This window comes from Hyla sarda, chromosome 2 (assembly GCF_029499605.1).
Source record: "Hyla sarda isolate aHylSar1 chromosome 2, aHylSar1.hap1, whole genome shotgun sequence".
NCBI classification, from domain to species: domain Eukaryota; kingdom Metazoa; phylum Chordata; class Amphibia; order Anura; family Hylidae; genus Hyla; species Hyla sarda.
The window spans coordinates 435553515-435573738 of NC_079190.1; the positions used below are offsets into that span (position 1 = coordinate 435553515).

At 44.0% G+C, this 20224-nt stretch overlaps 1 protein-coding gene across 5 annotated transcripts in view; it reads right to left on the reverse strand.

Annotated features, from left to right (window-relative positions):
- Positions 1-20224, reverse strand: part of ZSWIM7 (zinc finger SWIM-type containing 7) — a 151092-nt gene that overhangs the window by 4159 nt on the left and 126709 nt on the right. For all 5 annotated transcript variants that reach the window (XM_056559158.1, XM_056559157.1, XM_056559159.1 and 2 more), the window contains exon 5: positions 8208-8312. In XM_056559158.1, coding sequence (XP_056415133.1) covers positions 8208-8312 — 105 coding nt within the window. The remainder of the gene's footprint in view (positions 1-8207; positions 8313-20224) is intronic.

The window sequence follows — 20224 nt, forward strand, 5'->3', positions numbered from 1 at the left end:
TTACCAGGTAAGCTAGCTGACTCCAATACTTTGCATACCTGACACACCTGTCATTCTCATTGTGTGGGTTAGGGAAACCTGTTACATTCCAATATTTTATCTAAAAAAGTGGCCACACTAGTATTAATGGCCAATAAATGTCTAGTGTACCCTTGGGGTCTATTCACACGGCAGGATTTTCACTTGCGGAATTCTGCATAAAATTAAAGCCCATAGACTTCTATGGGATTCCAAACTCCCATACACACTTCTGAATTTCCGCTTGCGGGATTCCGCAAGCGGAATTTCAGAAGTGTGAATGGGAGAGCGGAATCCCATAGAAGTCTATGGGCTTTAATTTCAGGCGGAATTCCGCAAGCTATTCTTAGGGTGCATTCACACCACGTTTTGTACATACGGGTACCGGATCCGCCCGTGACTCCATTTACTTTAATGACCCGACAGGAGTCAAACGGTGACTCCGGTCGGCTCAGTTTTGACCCGTATGCGGTTTCCTGACCGTACCTAAAACTGTAGTTTACTACAGTTTTAGGTCCGTTCCAAAACCGCATACGGGTCAAAACTGAGCCTACCAGAGTCACCGTTTGACTCTGGTCGGGTCATTAAAGTAAGTGGAGTCACGGGCTGTTCCGGCCGGGGTACGGGAGCGCCTAGTTTGCCCCTCCCCCCGCCGGATCCGACACCCGTATGTACAAAACGTGGTGTAAATGCACCCTTAAAGGGGGGGGGGCTGCTGTTTACAAGGGGGCACTGTCTACAAAGGGGGGCCTGCTGTTTACAAGGGGGCACTGTCTACAAGGGGGGGGGGGCTGCTGTTTACAAAGGGGCACTGTCTACAAGGGGGGGCTTTTGTTTACAAGGGGGCACTGTCTACAAGGCGGGCCTGCTGTTTACAAGGGGGCACTATCTACAAGGGGAGCCTGCTGTTTACAAGGGGGCACTGTCTACAAGGTGGGGGGCTGCTGTTTACAAGGAGGTACTGTCTACAAGGAGGATGGCCTGCTGTTTACAAGGGGGCACTGTCTACAAGGGGGGCCTGCTGTTTACAAGGGGGCACTGTCTACAAGGGGGGCCTGCTGTTTACAAGGGGGAACTGTCTACAAGGAGGGGGCCTGCTGTTTACAAGGGGGACCTGTCTACAAGGAGGGGGCCTGCTGTTTACAAGGGGGCACTGTCTACAAGGGGGGGCTGCTGTTTACAAGGGTGCTGCTACTAATGTCTGCAACTATCTATACTACCTACAAGGGGATACTACCTACTATTAAATACAATATTACAGCAGAGTAACCTGCACTAACTTCAATTTATATGTAGATAGGGCAGGTGACCCGGTTTCTACCGCTGCTCACCATGTGAACATCATCGCAATCGCCATGGAGACATTGGTCTTGCCGCCAATGCAAATTCCCTGTTCTGTCCAAGAAATCTTGGCTCATACTAAAGCAGCCACCTCCATTGTACACAACAAGGAACCCACATATCAGCACGGTAAGCAGCGCCAGAAACCGTGTCACCTTGGGGTCAGATTCCCTTTAAAATAAAAGTACTCTTAATTGGTATCGGCGAGTACTAGAAATTAAAGTATCGGTACTCGTACTCGGTCTTAAAAAAATGGTATCGAGACATCCCTAATAACAAGGGGGCATCCTCTACGTCTAGAGGAAAGAAGGTTTCTACACCAGCACAGACGGGGGTTCTTTACTGTAAGAGCAGTGAGACTATGGAATTCTCTGCCAGAGGAGGGGGTCATGGTGAACACTGCTGGTTATGTATACTAGATTTATAGGGACAGACCGTTGGACCCAGGGATTTATTCTGCCATATTTGGAGTTGGGAAGGAATTTTTTACCTTTAGTATGAGGGTTTTTTGCCTTCCTCTGGATCAACTCAGTAGGGACTCATTAGGGTTATAGGTTGAACTTGATGGACTCTGGTCTTTTTTCAACCTTATGAACTATACCACAGGTCATTTATAATAAACAAATGTGAAAAATATACTTGAGTGTTCATTCCATGACAAATCCTCAGCTGTCAAGTCATCTCTTATGCAACTGCTTGTATGATTAAAGAAGGCTTCATATGCTGTGCAAAATTCTATCCTTGTACACCCGATGCCATATTCTCGTTCATTAGACACACAATAGAAGAAAATCGATAATAAAAAATGTCTAGTTAGACAAAAGTGCTACACAGAGGAATAGGTTATGCTATATGGAGATATGTTTTTTTTTTATCACTCTTGGAAATGTTAGTGGGTGTGCAAGTCACGTTACCTTTAGACTATGTTCACACAATGGAATTTCTGTGCAGAATTCTGCACAGAGATTCTGCAGCAGCAGAGTCCCATTGATTTCAAATTCTGGTGTCCGCAGAAAGAACAGACATGTCCATACTTTCTGCAGAGTCTGCATGGAAATGCATTTCCGTCTATAAGATTTCCGAGCAGTCCTAGCGCCGGCATGTTCTGTTGGCCCTCTGCTGTCATAGAAATGGCCTTAATCTCATAACTGTGAATTTAAGATACATACAGATGATCTCTGGTTATATTAACCAGGGCTGTGGAGTCGGACAAAATTTTGGGTACCTGGAGTCGGAGTCTGCAAACAATGCATCGACTCCGACGCCTACTAAATTTTGATTGGAATAAAAAAAAGAAGCAAGTTTAAATGTCCCATTTCACAAAAAGTTATAATTAATGACTTCTCTACTGTAAGAATAAAGACCAATGCATGCAGTGCCTCACATAACTACAAAACAAACACGTTAAGTGAAGAAGCATGCTTTTCATGTGCTTCACTATATGGCATGCAACGCACAATTAGGAGCTGCAATACTTATACTTTCCATAGTGTTGTGTTCTGCTGTTACAGGGAACCCATGGGTAACCTAGCCTCTGACTGATAAGGGATTAAGTAAATATGTTTTTTCAGGACTAGAGACACTTGTATAAGTGAAGGGAATGGAGAGTCAATAGTTCAAGACTGAAGCTGTAAACCATTGGAGAAACTGCTGCCATTCAGCTAAGGCTATAAAAACTTGTAAACTCCGATTGTTAGCTTAAACTTTAAACATGACTATGGGATTCTACTAGGGAAATCATGTTTTATAATAAATGCCCCTTGCTGGATCCTCACACTGCCCTATCTTCAGCAGCAGATCATCACACAAAAAGGAGAATGCAGCAGCTTCTGTCTAACTACCTCTCTCTGCTAGAAGAGCTTAGAAGAACTTGGTGGAACAGCTTCTTGGATTCAACTGTAAGTGTTTACAAATACATTTGCATAATAAAGGGGTACTCCGGTGCTTACACATCTTATTCCCTATCCAAAGGATAGGGGATAAGATGCCTGATTGTGGGAGTCCCGCAGCTGGGGACGCCCATGATCATGCACGTGGCACCCCGTTTGTAATCAGTCCTCGGAGCGTATTCGCTCGGGGTCTGATTAAGGTCGACCGCAGGGCCGGCGCCGTGTGACGTCACGCCTCCGCCCCCGTGTGACATCACACTCCACCCCTCAATGCAAGCCTACGGGAGGGGGCGTGAGAGAAAGGAATGCTATAAACTAAATTTAGGCTCCATGCAATCTCAATTTTCAAAAAATACAAGTGCTTCTCCAATGAATAGTGCAACCACAAGGGTATCTTGCATCAGCATTAGTTACCAGATTTGTTGTCCAAGACTTTTTGAAGAAGCACAATGTAACAGGCCAGGCTGAGGGACACAGAACACATAAACTGAGTAGTAGATTAAGGTCACACTAAAGTGACATTTTTATCTACCCTGAAACCAGCGAAACACAAGTACACCCCTTCCACAGCCCAGAGAATTCTTGTTAAAGAGGTACCCCGCCCCTAGACATCTATCCCTTAAGATGCCTGATTGCGGGGGTCCTGCCGCATCTCCCTGCGGCACCCGGCATTCCTTTAGAATGTCGGGTGCAGCCTCAGAGGCTCGTGACGTCATGGTCACGCCCTGCTCGTGACGTCATGTCCATGCCCCCTCAATGCAAGTCTATGGGAGGGGGCGTGATGGCTGCCATTTTTATCTACCCTGAAACCAGCGAAACACAAGTACACCCCTTCCACAGCCCAGAGAATTCTTGTTAAAGAGGTACCCCGCCCCTAGACATCTATCTCTTAAGATGCCTGATTGCGGGGGTCCCGCCGCATCTCCCTGCTGCACCCGGCATTCGTTTGGAGTGTCGGGTGCAGCGTCAGAGGCTCGTGACATCATGGTCACGCCCGCTCGTGACGTCACGTCCACGCCCCCTCAATGCAAGTCTATGGGAGGGGGCGTGATGGCTGGCATCCTGACAAACTGTTCCGAACGCTGGAGCCAGCAGCCCCCTCACGATATCACGCCCTGCCCTCTCAATGCAAGTCTATGGACTTGCATTGAGGGGGCATGGCCGTGACGGCATGAGCGGGGTGTGACCGCGACGTCACGAGACTCCACCCCGCATCGCCAGTCATCCGCAATAGAGCAAAGTTCGCTCTGCGATGGTGGGGGTCCCCAGCAGCAGGACCCCCACGATCAGACATCTATATAAGATGTCTAGGGGTGGAGTAGCCCTTTAAATATGGTCTTCATGGAAGAGTGGCTAAAAAGCCATGCCTTGGTAGTGAAATAAGGCAAAGGACTCACAAATACATGGATACATAAGTAAAATACAATAAGTAAAAATGTGAAATCTTTGACTTCAATAGAAGGCTGTTAGGCTGAAGAAGGCCAAGAGCCTATATGTTGCAGTCAACAGCTATATTACTGCAAATGTACAGTAGTTTTTGACTTGGTCACAATTATTGCAACTAGACTCTCATCCAACAAGCAAAACCATGAAGTGTACTAAGATCAGGTAGTTGGAGGTGGCTTATCTAACTGACATAAAAATAGACTGGGCAGGTGAAATTCAACATTAAATGGATTAAATGGTGGCCACACCAAATATTACTTTAATTATTATTATTATTTTTTATTTTTTTTGCATGTGACTTTTAGATATGGTGGCAAACAGTTTTTGGTCCCATCAAAATGGTAGTTTTTTGTAGCCATCTTTTGCAAGACAGACTTTTTTTCTAACAGTGGTGTAAGGGAGCCTATCATCGGGTTTAACTATATAACTACCAGCAACACATTCTGCCTATCAAGCCTGTATGTCCTCATGCCTTCCTACTCATCCTTCATAGTAAAGAAAAACTGTCTGAAAACTCTTCCATGCTAAATAGGATAAACAAGTCATGGGCGTGCGGCAGCCCGAAGTAGTCACCATGCCATAATCACACCTACTCAAGCATGATCAGGTGTAATTAGAGATAGGAAGGTATGGAAAAAAAACAAAAAAATTTGGAGAACAAAAAAAGTTTGGTTTCGATGACAGGGACACTTTAAAGTGGTACTCCGCCCCTAGACATCTTATCCCCTATCCAAAGGATAGGAGATAAGATGTCTGATCATGGGGGTCCCATCGCTGGGAACCCCCGCGATCTCGGCTGCGGCACCTCAGACATATGGTGCAAGGAGTGAACTTCACTCCGTGCCAAATGACTGGCGGTGCCGGGCGGAGGCTTGTGACATTATGGTCACACCCCGCTCGTGACGTCACGGCCATGCCCCCTCAATGCACATCTATGGGAGGGTGCGTGACACCCGTCATGCCCCCTCCCATAGACTTGCATTGAGGGGGCGTGGCCGTGAGGTCACCAGCAGGGCGCGACCTTGACGTCACAAGCCTCTGGCGCTGGACCCCACATTCTAAATGAACGCTGGGTGCAGCAGGCGGCGGGACCCCTGCGAAAAGACATATTATCCCCTATTTTTTGGATAGCGGATAAGATGTCTAGGGGAAGAGTACCCCTTTATTCAAACAGGGCATCTCTTAGATGAGGTAAACAGGCTGTTTAAAGCATGTCAGTACCTACATCTAATCGCGGCAACTAGGAGACTCCATGCAGTCCGCACTGTTCAATATGTCTGCAGATCGATGTAAACTAAAAGTCCAATCAGTCTAATAAGTCGCCACGGTACTGAAGACCAAAAGGGGTCCAACGCTCTGTAAGATGGGTGTATCAAATAAAGGTTTACAATAATAAATCAGGGCCAATGATTTTTACTAGAAAAATAAGTATACAATGGGTTTTTATAAGTTCTCTCTCATACATCTTTACCTTTTTGGGGCACTGTATAATGCCCATATGTAAACATACTCAAATCACAATACAAACAAGAAATCTGCAATGTAACATATACTGCATATGGCTCACAGGAAAGCATAGATATGCGCCACTCTCTCTCAGGCTCCAGACAGATGACATATTGCAGCTCGGATGATTTTTTTCTAGACCTACAACGCGTTTTAAGTTGACATGATTGTCGCAGTAATTCACCCGGTCGCCATGACAACAACTATCAATGAGGCTAACCAAATGGCCTTAATGATCCTAGACTTTTTCTTATTATTATTTCTTTTCCCTGCACTTTTCTTAATGTCTATGTGATGCCATTAAATTAAGACAACATATTAAGTAAGACGTGTATGATGCCAGGATCATATATCCGACTAATTCTTTATTGATCGGGCCCTCAAGCATGACTTATTTACTCCATCATGTGGACAGAAATGATTTCATTATCCCGATGACGACAACCAGACCAAGCATAATGCGCAATTATAACACAAAAACCGCGACGTAATAGTGCTGGGGGCATCAAAGAAGGGTAAAAGTGCAAAACATCATCCACTGCTAAAAACAGCTCTGTTACATAAAGCAGATCACCTAGATAAACCCAGTCTGGTCAGGATTTTGTTATTGTCGGCTCGGGCTTTCTGGTTTCACGTTACTTACATTATATTATTATTGACTTTCCTGTTCACACAGTCCTCATCCTCCATGTTTAGATAATTTACAATATGTATTGATGTGATGTCGATATAATCATATAAAAACTGCAGGATATTCGATCAACATGTACAAAAGTCACTATGGTGGGCCTTGATAGCCAGTGGCGTGATATGGACATCACCTGGCTGTTATGTACAGGGAAAGTAATATATAAGCCCCAAAAAGAGAAACTATGGGTAAACTGGTTAGCATAGGTATAGAAGTACGTAATAGCATGGGGATTGGGATCCTGTCTCGCAGGACCCAATAAAAAACTTGGGAATGTGGATAATAATGAGGTGGGAGTGGAGGGTCACAGAACATACAGCAGGTCCCGCAAACCTCTGAAATGCCACACGGGGCTGATGAAATGGCACAAAAGGGTGATAAAATGGCACGAGGAGGTAGTGAAACAGCACGAGGGAGTAATGAAATGGCACAAGGGTATGATGAAACAACACAAGGGGTGCTAAAACTACTTAAGTGGGTGATGAAATGGCACAAGGGGGTGATGAAACGGCACAAGGGGTGATGAAACGGCACAAGGGGGTGATGAAACGACACAAGGGAGTAATGAAATTAAATGGGGCTACTATTTCTAAGGGTCTGTCCCTGTTTTTTCCCCCTGTTTAGGTTCCATTGTTGCTGCTTGTAAACGGATTACAAACTTTTGTAAAATAATCCCATTGATGTCAATGGAATTTTTTTACAATCCTTTCACATCTGTTTGCATCTGTCTGCGCTCATTTCCATTTTTTTTTACAAGAGAAAAGACGGTGCATGCAGTATTTTTTCTCCCGTCAAAAAAAAAAAAACGGAAGAAAAAACAGATACAGTAAATTTAACATTGAAGTCTATGGAAAACGGATGAGCCTTTAATGTCATCCATTTGCATCCGTTTTTGATCCGTTTTTACTTCTGAGCATGCTCAGAACAAAAAAATATGTTTTTGGCTTATTAACTGAACAATAAGGGATCCAAACAGATAACATCCGTTTGCATCCGTCATTGTCCGTTTTTTTTTTATAGTCCGTTTTTATTTTTGATGGGAGAATGACGGGATGGGTCTAGACGGCCGTGTGAACGCAGCCTAAAACCTGTGACAAAATGTTTGCGGGAGTGGGCGGGATTCAACACACATGTTGTGGGAGCGGGCGGATTGGACACACATGTTGAGAGAGCAGAACACACACCTTGCAGAAGAGGCCAGAAATGGTCAGAAAACCTGCGGAAGCATGTCCGGGCATGCTGGGAATTGTAGTTTTGCAACAGCTAGAGGTCCACACTTTGGAGACCACTGTCCTACAGCAACAATGCAGATTGCTTACCATCAAGCTTTCATTTCTTCTGAGCACAGAGAAAGAGAAGGCAGGACAGGAACAGTAGTGACAGGCCTTGTAACAGGTGTAGACTTTGCCTGAACTTCCAGTAACCTAAGAGAGAAAGGTATAATAAAAAAAGTGCATTAACACTTATCACTTAGTCCATATATAGCACATAAGTCTATTCTACAGTCATGTCCGTAAATATTGGCCCTCTGACATTTTTCGAGAAAATGTAGTATTTCTCACAGAAAAGGATTGCAGTAAGACATGTTTTGCTATACACATGTTTATTCCCTTTGGGTGTATTGGAACTAAACCAAAAAGGGAGGAAAAAAAGCAAATTGGATATATCACACCAAACATATGTCACACCAAACTCCAAAAATGGGCTGGACAAAATTATTGGCACCCTCAACTTTATACACTGCTCAAAAAAAATAAAGGGAACACTAAGATAACACATCCTAGATCTGAATGAATTAACTAATCGTATGAAATACTTTCATCTTTACATAGTTGAATGTGCTGACAACAAAATCACACAAAAATTATCAATGGAAATCAAATTTATCAACCCATGGAGGTCTGGATATGGAGTCACATGCAAAATCAAAGTGGAAAACCACACTACAGACTGATCCAACTTTGACGTAATGTCCTTAAAACAAGTCAAAATGAAGCTCAGTAGTGTGTGGCTTCCACGTGCCCGTATGACCTCCCTACAATGCCTGGGCATGCTCCTGGTGAGGTGACGGATGGTCTCCTGAGGGATGTCCTCCCAGACCTGGACTAAAGCATCTTCCAAATCCTGGACAGTCTGTGGTGCAATGTGGCGTTGGTGGATGGAGCGAGACATGATGTCCCAGAGGTGCTCAATCGGATTCAGGTCTGGGGAACAGGAGGGCCAGTCCATAGCATCAATGCCTTCCCCTTGCAGGAACTGCTGACACACTCCAGCAACATGAGGTCTAGCATTGTCTTGCATTAGGAGGAACCCAGGGCCAACCGCACCAGCATATAGTCTCACAAGGGATCTGAGGATCTCATCTCGGTACCTAATGGCACTCAGGCTACCTCTGGCAAGCACATGGAGGGCTATGCGGCCCCCCAAAGAAATGTCACCCCACACCATTACTGACCCACCGCCAAACCGGTCATGCTTGAGGATGTTGCAGGCAGCAGAACGTTCTCCACAGTGTCTCCAGTCTCTGTCATATGTGCTCAGAGTGAACCTGCTTTCATCTGTGAAGAGCACAGGGCGCCAATTTGACAATCTTGGTGTTCTCTGGCAAATGCCAAACGTTCTGCATGGTGTTGGGCTGTAAGCACAACTCCCACCTGTGGACATCGGGCTCTCATACCACCCTCATTAAGTCTGTTTCTGACCGTTTGAGTGGAAATATGCACATTTGTGGCCTGTTGGAGGTCATTTTGCAGGGTTCTGGCAGTGCTCCTCCTTGCACAATGGGGGAGGTAGCGGTCCTACTGCTGGGTTGTTGCCCTCCTACGGCCTCCTCCACATCTCCTGATGTACTGGCCTGTCTCCTGGTAGCGCCTCCATGCTCTGGACACTACGCACTACGCTGACAGACACAGCAAACCTTCTTGCCACAGCTCACATTGATGTGCCATCCTGGATGAGCTGCACTACCTGAGCCACTTGTGTGGGATGTAGACTCCATCTCATGCTACCACTAGAGTGAAAGCACCGCCAGCATTCAAAAGTGACCAAAACACCACCCAGGAAGCATAGGAACTGAGTGTGGTCTGTGGTCACCACCTGCAGAACCACTCCTGTTGTCTTATCCATTTGCACAACAGCATGTGAAATTGATTGTCAATCAGTGTTGCTTCCTGAGTGGACAGTGTGATTTCACAGAAGTGTGATTCACTTGGAGATGGATTGTGTTGTTTAAGTGCTCCCTTAATTTTTTTTAGCAGTGTATTTGGTTGCACACCCTTTGGAAAAATTACTGAAATCAGTCGCTTCCTATAACCATCAATAAGCTTCTTACACCTCTCAGCCAGAATGTTGGACCACTCATCCTTTGCAAACTGCTCCAGGTCTCTTATTGGAAGGCCTTTTCCCAACAGCAATTTTAGGATCTCTCCACAGGTGTTCAATGGGATTTAGATCTGGAATCATTGCTGGCCACTTCAGAACTCTCAAGTGCTTTGTTGCCATCCATTTCTGGGTGCTATTTGATGTATGTTTGGGGTCATTGTCCTGCTGGAAGACCCAAGATCTCGGACGCAAGCCCAGCTTTCTGACACTGGGCTGTACAGTGTACACCCAAAATCCATTGATAATCCTCAGATTTCATGATGCCTTGCACACATTCAAGGCACCCAGTGCCAGAGGCAGCAAAGCGACCCCAAAACATAATTGAACCTCCACCATATTTCACTGTAGGTACTGTGTTCTTTTCTTTGTAGGCCTTATTCTGTTTTCGGTAAACAGTAGAATGATGTGCTTTACCAAAAAGCTCTATCTTGGTCTCATCTGTCCACAAGACGTTTTCCCAGAAGGATTTTGGCTTATTTTTGGTTCATTTTGGCAAAATGTAGTCTTGTTTTTTATGTCTGTCTGTCAGCAGTGGGGTCCTCCTGGGTCTCCTGCCATAGCGTTTCATTTAATTAAAATGTCGACAGATAGTTCGCGCTGACACTGAAGCTCCCTGAGCCTGCAGGACAGCCTGAATATCTTTGGAACTTGTTTGGGGCTGCTTGTCCACTTTGCTTTTTCCCTCCCTTTTTTGGTTTAGCTCCAATATACACAAAGAAAATAAAAAACATGTGTTACTGCAATCCTTTTCTGTGAGAAATACTTCATTTTTTTGAAAAATTTCAGGGGTGCCAACATTTATGGCCATAACTGTATGTCCAGGCAAGTTCTACAGCCTTGCAATTTTTACTTGAACCCAATGTACACTATATAGTCAATGCTCTGCTCCACTACCCCAACAGCTGCTGTTTTGTCGCCTTCCTCAGAGGACTACAATGGTTTGTAGCTCCCTGAGGAAGGCGATGAAACAGCAGCTGTTGGGGTAGTGGAGCAGAGCGGTTGCTATTTACTATGGGGGAGGATGCTTGTGGCACTTTATATGTATATGCACTTTAATGTTATGTAGTACTGCAGCAGGTTGAGGTACATGCATGAGAGTTTAAGGAGTGGGCCCAGAAATTAGTTGGGAACACTAACAGATTTAAACTGCATTAATTAATCAATTAGGTGCATATGATATTTAGAATTTTTTTCCTTGTGATTCATTGATAATATCCATATAGAGTGCTTTGTGTTATAACAGTACTGAACCCTATGCTCCAACTGTTTTTCATTGGTAGTTCCTGTCTGTATAGCTCTCTGTTTTATGATAATTATGCTTAGTAAAATTGGATTTTAATGTATCTATTTGGGTGTAAGCTCTACATTGTTTCAGTGTAAAATGTATGCAAGTAGAGTACTCAGTACTTAGAGTAAGGCCAGAAGGACATATTTAATTTAAATATGAGATTGAAATATAATAAAAAGAAATGTCCTGGAGGACCGTTTTGAGTATTTAAATTTGCAGGATGTATTTTTGGCCATCATACTATAATATGTACATGGCATTTTTCACCAGTTTTCCCTTTCTGTTGGCTTCATCTCAATTTTCAGTCATTACTGGGCTACTGTGTGTGAAGACTAGCCTCTATGATATCTCCCACACAATCTGCCCTCATGTATGTCTAGAGTAAACCCCCAGAAGCAGCAGCACAGAAGACATTATAGAGCAGTACTGAACAGTGTAGATCAAGCACTGGGTTGTGATATAACACTACAAGCTGCAAACTTGTCTCTTCCCCCCCCCCCCACCCCCCCTTCCTCTACTCTTCCCATAGACTTCTATGGGCAGTTGTAACTTGACACTTCTGTCAGCTGATCCCTCTGGAGTCAAATTTGAGTAGTTTTCAGAGTGAGTGATAAGTTTAAGGGGAAAAGAGAATATAGAAGCATTTTTTCTGATGAGATATATTACGTTTATTTTGTTAGCTATTGCTTTATGCCATGTGTAGTGTCTACGGGGAAGCACAAAAATGTTGGGGTTTGTGTGCCACATCTAGAAAACATAGAGAACTCATGGTTATGTATTGAAGTAGTTTCCCTTCTTTCATTATAAGTACCTTCTTAAAGGGGTATTCCAGGAAAAAACGTTTATATATATATCAACTGGCTCCAGAAAGTTTAACAGAATTGTAAATTACTTCTATTAAAAAATCGTAATCCTTTGAATACTTATGAGTTTCTGAAGTTAAGATTGTTCTTTTCTGTCTAAGTCCTCTCTGATGACACCTGTCTCGGGAAACGGCCAGTTTAGAAGCAAATCCCCATAGCAAACCTCTTTTAAACTTGGCGTTTCCCGAGACAGGTGTCATCAGAGAGCACTTAGACAGAAAAGAACAACCTTAACTTCAGAAGCTCATAAGTACTGAAAGGATTAAGATTTTTTAATAGAAGTAATTTACAAATCTGTTTAACTTTCTGGAGCCAGTTGATTTATATATATATATATATATATATATATATATATATATATATATATATATATAAAAGTTTTTTCCTGGAATACCCCCTTTAAGTAGATGTCTTTTTCTTGATGTCTATAAGTCATCTAGGCAATGCCAACTACAGATGTATAAAAGCTGTTCAATTGACAGAAAGGGATTAGTGTCATTTTCCTTCAAAGATACAGCTTGTTCTTTAAATCTTATATCATGATAATCGTTTTTCAGTGATGTATCTCTAGTTCTACAAAGTCCATTAACGGTAAGCTCGGCTGCTGCTCGTGTCACATAGAGAAACTCTTCTTTCCCATTTACCATCCCCAAGAGACCTGTCAAGGAAATCTCTGACTGTTTACAGCTGCCAAGTTCTAATTCTGACCCTTGGCAGGAAGTCAAGTCTCAGTCTGTATATGACTATGGCTGAAGAATGTTTACAAGCAAATTGGTCTGTACGACCAAACACACAGAGCAGCATCCGCCTAGTTTGTGGGAACTACTGGAGAACCCATCATACTGTATCTGTTTTTGTACAAATTCAAGAGGAACCGGAATGGCCCTGCTGACAGACAAACATTTCATCAGGATCATTTGTACGGATAATAAAAAGGGGAAATTACTCCAGATTAATTTTTATTAATTCAAAGGGCAATTGCCTATAATTTCAACAAAAATATAGTAAACAAGAAGCTTCACTGAATACAAATACATGTATTAAGCATTTTATATCAAATTATCAATTGACAACTAAACATCCAGCTAACCAAGGCTTAGAAGATTTAATTCTACCCTTTAATAATTCTGGTGATCTCTTCTAGCGGACCTATTTTGCAATAGGAAACCCAATCAGATTGAATACACTAGAACCAAGTATTAAGAGCTCTCCCACACATTATTACATGTATGAAGTCAGCACTTACTTATAAATATTATAGGGCTCCATGCACACTACAGAATCTCTACCCGGGAAAAACTCTGGGTAGAGACTTTGAGGACAGCTGTATTCGGTCAACACTATGACTGCGCAGACATTGCCGATCCTTATAGCCATCAATGCATTCCACTCAATATTTCAGGGGGAAGAATTTAAATGTTCCGTAGTGTGCACTGTGCAGTGGAATTCCATTGACAGCAATAGGACTCTGTTCTGATCGTGTCAGACTGTGTTGGAACACATCCTTTGGCATAGGGGAAAGTAATAACAGCCATCAATGTATTCATTTATTTCCAGGAAGAATAAATGGGGCAGCACAATATAACTATAAAACATACTCTATATAAATTATTTCTGATGCTCTCAATTTAAACTCCACTTTCAGTCTGAAAGTTTCCTTAAATTCACTAATCCCAGTCTGTATAGCTGGTCAAACCATGTTTTCAAATGTCTGAATTGATTCCCCAAATTTTAAGTTACCTGGAGACCAACATTGCGCAGATTGCCAGCTTTCTCACATTACAACTGCTCATAGCTTGCTCAAAATACTCCCTCTGCTGGACCGAGACATATCAGAAGATCAAGTAAAGGCTATTATGAGGGTGTCATAGTCTGTGGTAGGTAAGGAGGACCCTGAACATCTTTGCACTGTAAGATTTCGAACAATAGAAATCTAAATTTGCTGGAGGACCTATAGCTACTTTTTACACACATGACTTAAGTTTTAAGATGCCTAGCTGACAAATCCCACACAATCAATGTTACAAAGAACAGTCACATTAGAGTCTGTTTTCACTTTAAGCTAGAATACACTTGAAGGTTTAAGCTTGCACTATATTTTCCAAAGCCCTAGATAACGTATGGAAGTCCACAAGATGGATTGGCAACAGGAGTAATCCTCGGTAGTTCCCATAACACCCAGGAGCAACGTAAAGGGCTGAATGCCAGTACTGAAGTATGAGGCTGCTGTGTGAGGAGAGAGATTTCAGGACTCAGGCCAGCTCCCATACTAAGAGATCACCGTGTAGCCTGGCAATATGCGGACCTATATGGATAAAAACACTGAATAACATGACAGAGGCTAAAGATCTTCTTAGGCTTTCTTTGTCATCGGTCATTGTTTTCTGGGGTCAAGAAGGAAGAAAATTGGATACTATTTTGTAACCCCAAATGTAATAAATATGTCCATAGACTACTATGGTACTGTGCTAAGATATTCACTTCTATGCATGAAGCAGATATTAATTCTTTAAAAGTGAAGCTGCAACACTAAGAAGGACAAGCCATAAGGTTATGCAAATAAATGAAGCAGCAGGTGTCTCTAAAATCTGCAAATTATACATTTTTTAAGCACCTATTTTCAATCTGTGACAGGTAGGAGGGGCTTCAATGTTCTAAAAGTGGGATGGAAAGCAATTTTCAGTCATATGAAACTTGAGCAAACTGGACCAACTCAGAATGGTATGATTGTGCAATGCCAATGAAAACTGAGAGGGACAGCATTGGTTTATCACTCCGGCAGATAGCTACGCACATAGGACAAAGTGTTAGCACTGATCAATATTGCATGTCCTAGTGGTTTGAAGACCAATGACAAACTAAAATGACAGCAAGATGTGCAGGGAGATGAATCTCTGCACGGAGGGATCATCAGATTAGAAGTGTGGCATGTAGCGATCCATTCTGTACTGCGCGTGAACTTTGATCATACGCTATAAGCCAAATGTCCAGCTACAAGTTTTTCATTGATCTCACACCATCTCAAAAGCAATTACGGTGCAGAGCAAGAATGCAGTGAAGGATGGAATGTATGCCTATTCTCTGCAGCAATGAGTACGGCTTTTGTCTCAGAAGCAGTAATTGGTAGAAATTGGTCTGGGGACCATGTGGGCAACACTATGAAGAGGTCTTCATGATGGAATGTCACAACGGTTGTACTTTTAGGACTATGGTCTGGGTTGGCATAATGTATGGTTGCAAGGCCCTTCGAGTCTTCATTCCAGGTACACTTACAGGTCGTGTTACATTGATTTGGTTATGGAAACAGTGGTATGCCCCAAGAGCCATTTTTTAACAAAACATCAGGCGTATGTTGGTCGTGTTACTGTGAGCATCCTGCATCAACATCACATCGGAACCACCATCATCATCACCATCGGTATCTTGGCCCACTCCTCATAAGATACTGCTTCAGCTGTCTCAGGTGTGAAGGTGTCTTCTCCAGATTGCAGGTATCTTGGCCCTCTCTTCATAAGATCCTTCTCCAGCTGTCTCAGGTGTGAAGGTGTCTTCTCCAGACTGCAGATATCTTGGCCAACTCCTCATAAGATCCTGCACCAGCTGTTTCAGGTGTCTTCTCCAGACTGCAGGTATCTTGGCCCACTCCTCATAAGATACTGCTCCAGCTGTCTCAGGTGTCTTCTCCAGACTGCAGGTATCTTGGCCAACTCCTCATAAGATCCTGCTCCAGCTGTCTCAGGTGTCTTCTCCAGACTGCAGGTATCTTGGCCAACTCCTCATAAGATCCTGCTCCAGCTGTCTCAGGTGTGTTGGTGTCTTCTCCAGACTGCAGGTATCTTGGCCCTCTCTTCATAAGATCCTGCTCCAGCTGTCTCAGGTGTGAAGGTGTCTTCTCCAGACTGCAGGTATCTTGGCCCACTCCTCATAAGATCCTGCTCCAGCTGTCTCAGGTGTGAAGGTGTCTTCTCCAGACTGCAGGTATCTTGGCCCACTCCTCATAAGATCCTGCTCAAGCTGTTTCAGCGGTGAAGGTGTGGTGAAGGTGTCTTCTCCAGACTGCAGGTATCTTGGCCCACTCCTCATAAGTTACTTCTCCAGCTGTCTCCGGAGAGAAGGTGTCTTCTCCAGACTGCAGGTATCTTGGCCCACTCCTCATAAGATCCTACTCCAGCTGTCTCAGGTGTGAAGGTGTCTTCTCCAGACTGCAGATATCTTGGCCCACTCCTCATAAGATCCTGCACCAGCTGTCTCAGGTGTAAAGGTGTCTTCTCCAGACTGCAGGTATCTTGGCCAACTCCTCATAAGATCCTGCTCCAGCTGTCTCAGGTGTGTTGGTGTCTTCTCCAGACTGCAGGTATCTTGGCCCTCTCTTCATAAGATCCTGTTCCAGCTGTCTCAGGTGTGAAAGTGTCTTCTCCAGACTGCAGGTATCTTGGCCCACTCCTCATAAGATCCTGCTCCAGCTGTTTCAGCGGTGAAGGTGTGGTGAAGGTGTCTTCTCCAGACTGCAGGTATCTTGGCCCACTCCTCATAAGATACTGCTCCAGCTGTCTCCGGAGAGAAGGTGTCTTCTCCAGACTGCAGGTATCTTGGCCCACTCCTCATAAGATCCTGCTCCAGCTGTCTCAGGTGTGAAGGTGTCTTCTCCAGACTGCAGGTATCTTGGCCCACTCCTCATAAGATCCTACTCCAGCTGTCTCAGGTGTGAAGGTGTCTTCTCAAGACTGCAGGTATCTTGGCCCACACCTCATAAGATCCTGCTCCAGCTGTTTCAGGTGTCTTCTCCAGACTGCAGGTATCTTGGCCCACTCCTTATAAGATCCTGCTCCAGCTGTCTCAGGTGTGAAGGAGTCTTCTCCAGACTGCAGGTATCTTGGCCCTCTATTCATAAGATCCTACTCCAGCTGTCTCATGTGTGAAGGTGTCTTCTCAAGACTGCAGGTATCTTGGCCCACTCCTCATAAGTTCCTGCTCCAGCTGTTTCAGGTGTCTTCTCCAGACTGCAAGTATCTTGGCCCACTCCTCATAAGATCCTGCTCCAGCTGTCTCAGGTGTGAAGGTGTCTTCTCCAGACTGCAGGTATCTTGGCCCTCTATTCATAAGATCTTACTCCAGCTGTCTCAGGTGTGAAGGTGTCTTCTCAAGACTGCAGGTGTCAGCTCCTTTCACAGATGTTCAATAGGATCCAGACCAGGGCTAATAGAAGTCACTTCACAATAGTGCAATGTTTTGCTCTTAGCCATTCTTGTGTGTTTTCAGCTGTGTGTTTTCGTCATAACCTATTGGAGGAGCCAAGACCTGCGAATAAGACCAATCTTACCGACACTGGGCAACACATTTTACTCCAGAATACCTTGATAGTCTTAGAATTTCATTGTACCCTATACAGATTCAAGACACCCTGTACCAGATGCAGCAAAGTAGCCCAAAACATAACTAAGCCTCTTCCATGCTTTACAGTAGGTGCAGTGTTTTTTTGTTTGTCGGCTTCATTTTTGTCTGTGAACATACAGCTGATGTGACCTGCCAAAAAGCTCCATTTTTGTCCAATCTGTCCAAAGGACATTCTCCCAAATCTTTATGGCTTGTCCTTTGGACAGATAAAACAAAACATTCGCAATGGCAAAGTGCATATGTGACCGTTGTTACGTTTTGACAGGAGATTTGGTCCTTGTTCTTGAGATTACAGGGGGTTTTCTTGCGGCCTGAGAATAGGTGAAAACCTCTAATTATGGTACAACACCATTAAAGGGGTACTCTGTCCCTAGACATCTTATCCCCTATCCAAAGGATAGGGGATAAGATGTCAGGTCGCCTTAGTCCCGCTGCTGGGGAGCCCCGGGATCGCCGCTGCGGCACTGCGCTATCAATGCTGCACAGAGCGAGTTCGCTCTGTGCGTAATGACGGGCGATACAGGGGACGGAGCAGCGTGACATCATGGCTCCGCCCCTCGTGACATCACGGCCCCTCCCCTTAATGACCTCTCATAGACTTGTATTGAGAAGGCGGACCATGACATCACGAGGGGCGGAGCCGTGACATAACGATGCTCCGGCCCCTGTATTGCTCTGTGCAGTAATGATAGCGCAGTGCCGCAGTGGTGATTCCGGGGCTCCCCAGCAGCGGGACCGTGGCGATCTGACATCTTATCCCCTATCCTTTGGATAGGGGATAAGATTTCTAGGGGTGGAGTACCCCTTTAATGATAAAAACGTGACTGGTGACCCTGTCTTAGTCAACACAGCACAACTTGTTTTATGTCTGAAATATAATGTTTATACAAAAACCTGGTTGACATAATCTGTCATTAGGTGGTTGCTCTTGGAGGCTGCAAAACCCATAGATCATCATTTTTCAACTAATCATAATTTTTTCCTTTCCAACATGGCTATTTTTCTCTGAAACTGTGGGTGAAAGAACTTATCTTGTATCTCTCCCACACGACTCTTAGAAGGTTAGCGCACCCATGCATTCATGGTGACCCACAGAGCACTTGTCATAATTCACTTTCATCTTCTAACCTTAGTCTCAAAAAAAATCTCCACTCCCAGGAGAAGACAAAGCTTCCCTGATAGTTAGGGAGTAGGAGTCAGTCAGCCTGGTGATACTTTTTCTATGACCTGTGTTTGATAGCAATACCCATCTATCGTATTAAAGGATTAGTCCAGTATTGGAAAACTTAGCCCCTATCCTAAGGAAAGGGGATAAGTTTCAGATCGAGGGGGGTCCCCCATAGAGTTGTATTGAGGGGGAGTGTCAGCTACCGCTTCGTGTGGTGGTCGCCACTTCCCCTTCCCATGAACTGCCGGGGCCCGGTACGGGAGATTGCAGGGGGTCCCAGAGGTCGGAGCCCCCGCGATCTGAAACTTATCCCCTGTCCTTAGAATAGGGGATAAGTTTTCCAGTCCTGGAATACTCCTTTAAGGGAATTTATTAGTATATAGTTCATCTGTTAGACCAATGTTTCCCTACCGGGTTACCTCCAGCTGTTGCAAAACTACAAAATCCAGCATGCTGGGTGTTGTAGTTTTACAACAGCTGGAGGCATCCTGGTCTGGAAACACTGCGTTAGAGAGGTAGGATTTTACTGCCATTCCATCCATGCAGCCCTATGTAATTTTTCTTAAATAAACAACATGAAGTAAAAACATGGACCCAGTAAGAGAACGAAGGGCACTTGACTTTAATGAGTTACTATAAACACTTCATTCATCATTAATAGGGCTTTTACGTCACTACAAAGATGATCCAGACCAGCACAAGACAGTCATGCCTACTGCTCTTCAATGGCAGAGAAAGTAATACACATTTTACAGAAATGAAACCCATATTGCCAATGCAAAGGAATGGTACTAATACAAGCCAAACAGTTCTACTCCTACATTTGTCACCATAAGATGCAGGAAAAAGTGAAGGCATTTTACTTGTGAACCAGGGGCCAAATCTATATATAAAAAATTCAAATATTGAACCCACGTTCTGTCTTTTTGCCCATATTGTACAACTGCATCTGTTATATTCCAGCACAGTTGCATCCATACGTCTCGGTACTGTAACTGTGTAATGTGACAACCAGCCTAACCCACAGAAAATCACAGTGTTTAATGTGTCAGTGACAAATATACAATACAATGAGGAGCTCAGCCAACATTATTATAAGCAGAGTGCTGCCCGGTGAAGACAATACTACATTCAAAGACCTCAAAGAAAAAAGGGGACAAACGCCAATAAAGGGGCACACCTAAATACACATACAGGAAAAATGTATCTTTATTGAATCACATAACAAAGTATATACAGAGG